Raw genomic sequence first — 11,599 nt, forward strand, 5'->3', positions numbered from 1 at the left:
TTATTGCCGCACCCTATATTACACAGAAAAACAAGTTTACACATTCACATTGCTGACATCGATGAGTCATGCACACGCACAGATCCTACATTCCCACACACACCTCTGCACTCTGCCTCTTCTCACAACTAACCTAAGGGACAGAGTGTACCTTTGCACAGAACCTGGCTAATACTTGGGCCAGACGAACACAATAACCCTACTAACACAACACCCACACACAAACAGTGAGGATACTAGCTGGGGGCCAGCTGAAGAGAAAGCTGTGTATGAGAGTGTGTGCGTGTGTGTGTGTGTGTGTGTGTGTGATGCTAGATGCACGTGTGTGAGCGACTACAAAGACCCTAGTGTATATTAGTGTGTCTATGGACAAAAATAATTCACTGAAATTATGGTTACAACACTTCTAATTCATTTTCGGCACTCTTTCTGTAGCCTGCAGTCAAGAACGTAATATTTATGACTGGCATCCTTTGGCAGAGAAAAGATCCCGCACTTCGGACTTGTTTCCAAGGTAACATGTATACAAAGTATTATTATTAAGCAGATATGCACATGCTGGCAGTTAAAACACCCCGTGCTACAGAAAATATGCCAATGAAATCTGTTCGACTACATTTACAATTCATCTTTGATACTTGGCTCAAGATTTATATTGCTATCTCTTTAAATGTAAGTGTTTTTAGATGTCATTGAACAATATCATCATGTTACGAGAACAACTGTACTGTTGCACTGGGTTTGAGAGCTTTCCTGTGCGTCACTTAATAATCTCTTACCAACCTCTATGACCAAGTAGTTTTTGTCCATTTTCTCTTCATACTTCATACGTCTGTATTTAGCTCGTCATCATTCCCTCCTTCCCTTCATGCTTTGTAAATCCCCCTGCTGCTCTTGATCCATTCTTCCCTACTTTACTTTTCTCTGTCACCCTGTGACTGGTCAGGGGATCTAGCTCACTGTTCTCTTCATCAAAAGCTTTAATCCCCTAAAACAACAATCACTATGAATGTGCATGTACAGTAGGCCTATATGTGTGTGCGCCCACCCGCATGCAACTGCCTGGCTGTTACATAATTTCACTGAGCCACATCTGATGCTAAAAATGGACATGGATAAAACTATTGTGACCAAGGGCAGGGCTACTGTACAGAGGCACTGGCAAACACAAAGAACACATGTACACATAAGCGGCGGGGGCTGGCCGAGCTGCTGAACCTTGATGTCATGAACCAGAGATGAAAATTCTAAGCTTTTTCCTTAATTGATCATCAGTCAAGTCAATGCTTTAATTCAATAGTTAATAATTAAGTTGTTCATAAAAATTTGGTGGATCAGTTTTGCGAGGTATCGTGTTGTTGAAAAAGCAACTACAGTGAACTATTTAAATGAACATGTGGAGTCTACAGACCCTTACCCAAAGAAAGTGTAACACTTCTCTAACATGAATAATTAACTCAGCTACAGCAAATAACCCCCTAACACATAACCATATTCAAATTCAATTCAAATAGGCGTAAAATGTAATTTAAAATTTATCCCATCAAATGAAAGATCTGAGTGAAAACACCAAATGTTAGGTCCGTGACTGGGATGTAATAAATAAATAAGACATTTGGATATGTTTGGGTTGAGGCACGAAGAGTAGTCAAGAGTGGAGAGTGGTTAAGAACATAAGAGTTGCTGGCACACTCACTTGTGGACAAACTCCTCAGGAAATGTGATGATATGACCATGTTCCTGCTCCAGCTGTGTGTGTGTGTGCGTGCGGGCGTGCATCCGTGTGTGTGTGCTCGTACGTGTGTGTGTGAAGGAGGATATGCTATATGATGTGTAGCACTGATGGCCGACTTTGTCATTAAAGTTTAATCACTCTGCTTTCCTATAAATACCTTTCCAATGATCCAATGCATTATTCAGTCTGAGGCCTCTCTCAGGCCAGCACACACACACACACACACACACACACACACACACACACACACACACACACACACACACACACACACACACACACACACACACACACACACAAGCTGAGAGACACACAAAGACACACCTGGAGAGGCAAGAAAAAGCCAGCGCCCTGGAGGAAGGAAGTCTTATGAACATTTAAGAGAACGATGGCCAGTGGGCAAAAATAGTGTCAGATGTTGGTCCTGCTGTGAGTGCATACTTTATTTTGCCCATGACCACACATCTTGGAAAGCCCTTGGCTCTGTGTGTGTGTGTGAGTGAATATCGACATATGTTGTGCTGCATGCACTGAGGCCAATTTGCACCTGATAAGCTTGTGGTCTAGTCTGACCTCTCTCATATTCTGAGTTTTCAGGGTGACTCTAGGAACACCAGCCACCACTGATTGCTGATGTGTTTTGACAGTGACTGACAGGTTTCTGTACTACATGAACCATGTTAGCAGACCGTGCCGTATCTGGTCATTGAGTCATGCTGGCTGGTAAATCAGGGTGTCCAGTGAAAGAAAGAGAGACAGGGTAGGGTGACATGAAGCAGGAGAGAAGGGGAGAGGGCAGGAAAGAGGAGGAGGAGGCTAATGGAAGAGGAGCTGCCACTGGGGTATTAGTCCATGGATTGGTGACACAGGAATGATAGTGAGAGGGAGGAGAGGATGGTGGGACGGGAGGGTCAATCGATGCTTAAAAAGGTTTCACTCCCCTACAGGGACATGTGCATCTGTGTGTGTGCACCAACACCCAACAGTCTGCTCCAAATGAAAACACTATCTCTCTCTCATACACACACAATTCGTGGCTCCATCTGGCTCAAAAGTCAAGAGGTACTGTAGATTAGCAATCACTTTGTCTAATTTTGGCCAAGACAGTAGGTTTGTTTTTCTAAATCTTGAGTATAAAAGACGGTGTTTACGTATGGGGAAATACGATCAAGCAGTCACAGCTGATAAAAGGCAGAGGATGTCCTTTTTCCACCTATCACTTTCCCTCATACACTCTGTTAATCCTATTGGGGAGAGTGCCATTTGGCTAGCAATTATGAGGTGTCTGTGTATACACACCTGCAAACAGCCCAGCTGTTATTTTTGCACTATATGCCTATGCTCAAATGAGGAAAGAGCAGACTTCCTTGCCATCAAGGTGGTGTTAACTAAAATTCAAAGTGTATAGGTCTGCAATGCCCTAGAAAAATACACCAAAGCAATCTTTTTATTCATTTATTAATTCCCACACGTTTTACCTGTGATATGGCATTCCCACCTGAAGCCCTGCCTTTCAAATACACATAACTTTCTCACTCAGGTACGCTGCAATGAGTTGGCTCAAAGTTCAAAATGAGCTCTGACGTACAAAAAAGAACAGGTCTGAACATGGAGGGAGAGAGAGAGAGAGAGAAAGAAGATAAAGACAGCCGCAGCCAGCACAGTGAAAGACAGAGAGGCAGAGGAAGAGGAAAGACTGGTTGAAAAGAAAACTCCAAACGTGATCTTGCATTCCTTACATGGGGTGCAGGGAAGGAGAGAGAGAGGGAGAGAAAGAGGCGAGGAAAAAAGAGGGGGGAATGGGGGAAGGGAGAGAGGGGAGAAGAGGAGGGGGGTGACAAGAGAGAAAGTTTAACTTGGCGCCAGACAGCATTTCAATACCCAACAGCCAACCACACAGACACTCGCACTAAATATCGACACTATGCAAGTGGCACAGAAGTCCTTTTGGTGACTTCCCATAGTCCGAAATTAGATCAGATATTTGCCCTCCACCCCCGCTCCCTGGGTCCAGCACAGAGGCAGATTCCCAGATAAAAATAGCCAGAGGAACTATTCAAACACTGCTGCCTTTCTGCAGGGAGTGTCTGCTGACTGCACTGGAGTTAAGGGGTTAGAGAGGGGTTAGGAGCACCACTCACCACCTCCCGTTATCAGAGGGCCTGGGACAACCCGATCTCTATCACACTTAAAGACAAACACAAGCACTAATAAAGTTCAAATTGCTGTATACAAGTTGTAATTTCTGTTTATGTTTTTTTTTCAATTAACATGGAGAATATATGACATATTTGCTTTTAAAAACCCTCTTCCATTTCCATTTGACCCCCCCCCCATAATTTCCTTATGAGAGCTACAGTGGGCTAAAAAGTAAGTCAAAAGAAAAGTGATGTGTTTCCAATTTTGCAATACTTACCAACTTACAAGTACTATATATGATTAATAATGGAATGTTATCCACCAATTAACCTGCAACACAAGTGCAGATTAACACTTGCATACAATGACTGTCTGATTGTCTGTTTAAGTAAAATACACTCACCTTACACACAAGACTTGCAAAATACACAGAGGCCATATGAAAGTTCAAAAGGTTTTCAATTAATTTTAATTAACAGTGCAGAGATGATCTAGTCCTGTTGTTCTGATAGTGCCTGAGAAGTACATTAGCAGCCACACTGTGTGCAGATCCCTACTGAAAAGTTGCCCTCGGCATGACAAGCATTATTGGGGTCAATCTAAAAAGATTAGGAGTGTGCATTACAACACCACTCAGGCCGAGCCATACCATTGGCAATAACAGCCACAGTTGAGTGCAGCAGCATCAAAAGAGGATTATGAGGAACTACTGTGTGTGTGTATGTGTGTGTGTGTGTGTGTGTGTGTGTGTGTGTGTGTTTGCATGCAACAGGCGAGGCCAGGTGGTTGTGGTGTGGTTCAGAGGTGGCGCAAGAAGGAAGGGGTGAAGGAAGAGTTAGCGTTGACTGACTGACTGACTGACTGACTAAGCGCTGTCATGGTCTTGACAGCTTACACCCTGATTATACTCTAACCAGCAGAGAGGTGACACTCCAGACTCTAACCTAAAGGACAGGTCATTGTGTTGTAAGGATCCAAAATAAAACCTCTCATCTGGAAGGATCAGAGGACTAGAGTTACCTGATCTTCACTGGTGTGTGTGTGTGTGTGTGTGTGTGTGTGTGTGTGTGTGTGTGTGCGCGCGTGTGTGTGCGCGTGTGTGTGCGCGTGTGTGTGCGCATGTGTGTGCGTGTTTGTGCATTTGCGGACATGTCATCAGACTCAGATCAGTTTCAATGGCGCCACCAAGCACCGACGTACACACTTTGTTCATAAGTAATACCTTTACAAAGCTGCCCACCCAGAAAACCCTGCCTCCTTCATATACACACTTGATATTCTTTTACAATAACATGCCATTCTGCGCCTCACTCTGAGTCACCTCTACAACAATGTAGCTCTGTAAACTCCCCATATTCTATTACAATGCACATGCATGCGCAAACACAAACAGCTGCTAAGCAGTGCAGGTCAATCCATGCACACCAACACACCCTACTGCATTCTCAACATGAATTTTGATACCCATTTGAAAAGGGACCGTTACTGTGGTGTGTGTGTGTGTGTGTGTGTGTGCATGCTGGGGTATGGAAGCATTTTGAGGCTGCTAGCTTTGATAAAAAAAAAATGTACCTCCCCTCTCTTAAAATAATTGCCATTATTATGATTCCCTTCTCCTTATTATTCATACTGTCCATAGGATGTATTCAAAATATTTCTGTATATAAATTCATGCATGTCTTTGCAAGTTACTGAGTGAATGTGTTCAGGAAAGACAACCAGAGATAGTAACTGTTGTGTTTTCCCCTCATGTGTAATGCAACACAGCCGGCAACTATTAACCTTCTAAGCAGGAATGTGGGAGGTCCAAGAATTCCAATAAAAAGCAGCAGTGTGTGCAAGAGTGTGTGTTCTGTATATGTGTACTCACACATATGTTCCTCAAAGTGTTACAGTTATCTGTCAACAGGCTAGCCCATCAAGACATGCAGACCCAACTCATTACCATCCCTGACCAATGGCCAATACGGTCGATAGGCGTCGTGCTGTGGCTACGACCAATGGCATCACGGCAAAACTAGGCTCAACTCAGACGGCCTGAGGACACATTTAGTTCTGCAGCTGTGTTATCAGCGTAAAAAGTGAATTTCAAATGGATGCTCTTTAGTGTAGAACACCACAACCATGCAGCTGATCAAACAGGTCTGAAAGGCCGATAATCTATAGGACCCTATGGCTAGATCTGAGGTTAATGTGTGGGTCCCTGGGGCAGGGTGAACAGGCCAGCAGCAGTGCTGGACAGCGGTCAGTGGGCTATCAAGGGTAATGCAGGCTTGTTGGCTATGGTCTCCCTGGTCAAGGGCGACACAGGACTAATGGTGGGGAGGTCCATTATTGTCGACTGGCTGAGCACATTGTTCCCTTTGGTCACATTCCTGGCTAAATACAGACACTTCCACAACTGAAGGCCCCCTCTACCAGAAGTCATTTGTCAACTTAGCGTCACAGATGACAATATCAAAACTTTTATGAAGAACTATTATGACAAGGAAAAGTGGGCCATGCTGCCTCTGCATTAGGAATGCACATTGTGTCTATTAAAACATTGATCTCTACAATGAATTTACAACAACTTAAAACACTACATTAAAATAAATGAAGTTTTATTACAGTGTAAATATTGAGATGCATAATGATAAATAAAATTTTAGTCCACGACTTTGTCAGCAATTGTATTTCGCCTTAATAGCTTGAGCAGTATTCATAACAGCTGACATATTCACACCAGCAATCAAAGTTGATTCTTGGCACATAACAGAATTTGCCATCTTTTTCAAATGGAAGATAACCAGTTTTGTTATGGAACATCATCTGTTTCAGGCTTAAAGCATGTTGGCTGAGCCTGATCACAGCAGGACACTGTCTCATAAACCAGGCTATAAAACTGCATTGGGATAATGGGAGGTAGTGGTTTTGCTGTGGTCAGCACTGTGAGGGAGTTTTCAGAGATAAGGCTAATCGCTGTGCTTATCATCACAGTGGTTGTGTGTTGAGATTGAAAAGCATATGCTTGCAATGGCACACATAAACCCACACAGGGAAAAGGTGAAATGTTCCCTCTCAATTCCTTGCTCATAATCTACCCCATCTACTGCTCTGCCACATCATAAGGCAGGACTGTGTGTGTGACTGTGACTGTGTGTGTCTCTGGAATAAATGCTAAAATGGCTCCACAGCACATCAGTCACTCTGGGGAAGCAGCAAAAACAATACTCATTAAACTATGTAGTTAAATGACTGATGGAAAATAGAATGGCCACATTTACCTTGCTCTTTCTTTGACTCTTTTTCTCTCTCTCACACACACACACATGCCCACACACACGTTTCACGTGCATGCAGAAGTGCAGTCTCTTCCCCTGTCAAAAGCACCACCAAACTATGAGCTACTCTGCACCATTATGAGTACAATGAGAGGTCCCTGGCCCCACAAGTGCATACACAATCAGCCCCAAGGCCTGCCCCACTCCCACCATTGTCCCACACTCCACACACACATACACACAATGGCCACTCCAGAGCCAGGGGTCCCACTATGCAATTCCGTCACACAAAGACACACACCAGTCCTTATCCCATCAGAGACAAAAAGGATGATAGAGGTGGCAGAAGAAAAATTGCAGCCCTTGGGAAGGGATAGAGGGAAATGAGGGAAAAACAAAGTGCAAAATGTGTGTGGTGGGGGTGTAGATAACATATTAGGAAGGGAGAGCTATATAGCAGACAAGTTATTGTTGTGTGTGTGTATGTCCTTATCACCAGAGCTTAATCAATCATTAGCACAGCCTTTGAGTTACACAAAAAGGCAGATATAACTATGTAAGTGTAGACAAGACACTACATACCACCAACTCCCTGTCTGCTGACTAATACAACCTGGAGTCTGGGGGATTACCTTTAACCAATCAAACCGGACTACATCAAACAACAAAAAACACCAAGCTGCCAGCAACAACAGATGCAGCTATAGCCCTGGTTTCCTGGTTCATCACATCAATTTTCTGTGTCAGCATATATCCTACCGTCTATTCAGGCTAATGAAGTGCCTGTGGAAGACAGGAGTGCAAGGGGAAGTGCCCAGCGATGGAGAGAAGGGAGGTGAGCTCTATAGAGGCAGTATCTGACCATATGGGACATAATCCTACATCACCAAACATCCCAGGAAGGGATGATTACATTTTTTATCCTACACATATCCAGGCACCGTTTTATCCTTCCGCATTCAAGAAATGTGCTCAGAGTAAATGAATGAATCTAGACAGGTTAAGGGTTAAAACTTGTCTCCTGATTGCAAACACAGCAACGGCAGGAGATCAGACAGATCAGGACAGCACCATGGAGTGGATTAACCAGTTCAATAATTCTGTTTAAAGGTGCTGTTATAAGATCAGATTTATTGTTAGATAACACCTCTGAGATTGAGTTGCTATGTTTACCAACTAGTTCTAAAAGGATTAATCAAGTTAATCAAAAGAGAATTAATCAAACTTAATTGTGATGAACAGAGACATAGTTACAGCTTCACTGGGGCAAGAAGCTGTTTTGCTTTCAACAAAAAATAAGAGTTGAAATCATTAGTAAATATAATCAGCAACTTTTTTGATTATTGATGGCATGGCATTTGCTGATTCTACTTTCTTAATGTGAGGACCGACCTGCTGTTTTTCCTTGTCTAACATAACAGTGTACTGAATATCTTTGGGTTTTCATATTGTGGTCAAGGAAATTATGAAGGGCATTTTTTTTCCATCTTCTATTTATGGATCGATCAAATAAAGAAGAAAGTAACCAGGAGCTGTTTGTTGCAGCCTTAACTGTTATAAACTGAGGCCTCTGGGTTTTGAGACTACTAGAATAAGTAAGCAGTGTCAAGACTTAACCTTGACCATAATATTTTAGACACAAAATCAATAAATAAAAAAAAGGAAGGTCAAGAATGATGGTCAATGGTAATTAAGACCGCTTGGATGGCAGCACACACTTTGCATATATAACGGAAAAGTAACACACACCAAGGGTTGTACTGAGGTGCTGATCACTTGAACTTGTCGCACACTCTGGCTACATACACATTACACATTTCTCTTTCATTCTGATGACGATTTGGTCCTCAGCCCTTCTTCAAGATCATGAAACACTTTACACCAACCACACTACTGCAGGATGAGTTAATGTTTTTTACCTTTACTGAACAGATGACAAATGCAACCAATGCAACTTTTTACGCAAACACAGACACCAACCGCATACATCAAATACATAACCTAAGCGCAATCAATTTTTAGTGCCTTCCCAGAAGGGCTTCAGCTATCTGCTGCCACACAGACACTGGGCTCCTTGTAATAAAAGGGCTACTTGTGGTGGGATGCGGTGTGATGTCATGGCAGCCTCCTCAGGGCTGCTGCAGGGAGTGGGTGTGTGTGTGCAGGAATTTGGAGGGTTGAGGGGCTGAGGCTGGGTGCAGCGGGAGTCAGGAGGGGACAGGGTGGGGGAGGGGAGGGAACGTCCTAAGTGGAAAAGGGTCCCACACAGTTTAGTTAGTCACATACTCAGCCCTACGCCAAATGCTTACCAGTAACTACACAGAGACAATGAATGGTTGTTATATATTTCCAGATGTTATCCACTAGGTCTCATGAACTTAAATTCTGTTATTTAAATCAACTGGTACAAATCAAACAAATTAAAGTTTTTGCACTTAAAGAAAGAGTTGTGGCAGGCAGATTATTACCGACACTCAGAAATAAACTGAAAAGCTGGCACAAGTTATAGTACTTCCACTTCCTCCTTTCTACAGAAAAAATGCCTTGGCTTCCAGTGAAGAGAGCAAGAACAAACTTATGCAAGCATTTCAGGAATTAGACAAAATGACACACGCAGACACCTCAGCTGACTACTGGAAATCCCCCCCTGCTCTCATGTCAATATGCTGACAAGCCAAGTACCTGACAGACGTATGCTCAGTAACTGGTTATTATCAGCATGCTCCGCGTACACCTCGCTGCAAGCCAGTCACCTCAACACCACCACCAGGAGGTGAGGAGTCTTGAAGGAACTTATCCGCACGTTCGCATCTCTCTTTCCCAGTGAAGTTTGCACAAAAACACACTCGTGTTAATGCTTCGAGGATTTTCAGTCTGTTCTCTGGAAGGTGCTGGATGGTGAAATTAGGTTGTCAGGGTGACACGGAGGATGTCGCTGTAACAACTGTACAGTAGCTCAACCACTTCCTCTTGAATCGGAGTACAGTACTAAACCTGCACCAGATTTTAGAGTCTTATCACGGACAACTGCACTAAAATCAACAGGTTTTTAGTCGTCTTTTTCGTTTGGGAGCGGAAGTTGAAGACTGTGTAGCTCGTTCATTAATCAGCAATGTAACGTTAGTTACTGTTAGCTTTGCGGACAACAACAGCGACAAGTAAACAAGAAAGACAATGGTGGATAAAAAAAAATCAGAGCAAGAGTCATGCAAACTTACCACTGTCCCCAGGTGTTTTCATTCTCTCTGCTGTAGCTACTTAGCAAGACCGCAAGCGGGTAAAGTTGCTAAATGCGATGAATTCCACAAAGTTGCTTGTGGAAAGAAAAGTCAGTCTCTCGGCCTCTTCCTCCCCCTCGAGTTCCCAATCTGGAAAAGTAGGTGAAGATACACGGGAAACTTTTGTCGCTGGTGCTTCAGCGGCTCCTTTCTCCGGCCGCCGCGCTCTCTCGGTCCGTTTCCCCGGCTATCAGCCAGACGACCAAACGGCTCGCTTTCCACCGAGCCGAGCGGTCAAGACCTCGCTGTTGGTCCTCGCTTCTCGTGTCGCGACTAGCACCGCTGAAATCTACCCAAGTTGCGGCGGAAAACGGCCAACCGTCTCGACTCGAGCTAGCCGAAAAGCCTTTCTCTCTCTCTTTTAACAAGTTCTTTCGCTAACTGTCCGGTAGCTGTTTACTCCGTCTCAACCGCATCTTCCTCGCTGTTTGACATCTCTCCACCGCAAAGCTTTGTTACTTCTTTGACAGAAATTGACGTTGGAGAGGAACCTCTCTTTCTTTACAGACTTTTTTAAGTCCTCCACTCACTCTCACACCATTCAGTGCTCGTCTCTCCTCCCCCCGTGCCTCTCCGTCCTCAGGGTGTCGTGTTTCGCTCGCTCTCTTCTGAGCGGGGCCCGCCCACACTGACGGGGAGAGAAGGGGGGGCTAACGTGGCGAGTCACGCCCACTCACCACGAGCCGGGGCCTGGGCTGGCGTCACTGCAGCACGCGGCGTTGCCTTGGAGACCGCCACAGCGCTACCGTGGTGACATCACATCCGAGTCCTAAGATTCGAGAGAGGCGCGAGAGCGGCTCAGCTCACAGTGTCCGTTTGCGTCAGTCAGGGGTTCTGGTTCTCATTAGGCCCCTTCTTATGAGAATAATAACACTTATTAAACTGGCAAATTATATATGAAAGCGTCAGTTAGTGATTAACCCTGAATACTGGAAATTCGAACTCAGTATTACTGCGCATCTTACCGAGTCAGACACGTTTGAGGTATGACTGTAGCGATGAGAGCATAGTCAGTCCCTTTGTACCACTAAAAACAAAAGTTGCATGCAGAATTGTACTGTGTATAGTTCACCTCAACTCAAAAACATGTATTGTAACTTGGATGTTTGATCTGAACTGTGCAGAATTATATGTGTTTGACACTAGAAGGCTGCTTTCACACTCATCTGCTGAAGGGGGAAGTT

General features: G+C 44.1%; 1 protein-coding gene across 1 annotated transcript in view; it reads right to left on the reverse strand.

Annotated features, from left to right (window-relative positions):
• erfl3 (Ets2 repressor factor like 3) overlaps positions 1-10,974 on the reverse strand; it is a 45,909-nt gene extending 34,935 nt beyond the window's left edge. The window contains exon 1 of the mRNA XM_041941928.1: positions 10,356-10,974. Coding sequence (XP_041797862.1) covers positions 10,356-10,377 — 22 coding nt within the window. The 5' untranslated portion in view covers positions 10,378-10,974. The remainder of the gene's footprint in view (positions 1-10,355) is intronic.
• Between the last annotated feature and the right edge of the window lie 625 nt (positions 10,975-11,599).

Source organism: Chelmon rostratus, chromosome 8, assembly GCF_017976325.1.
Source record: "Chelmon rostratus isolate fCheRos1 chromosome 8, fCheRos1.pri, whole genome shotgun sequence".
Lineage (NCBI taxonomy): Eukaryota > Metazoa > Chordata > Actinopteri > Chaetodontiformes > Chaetodontidae > Chelmon > Chelmon rostratus.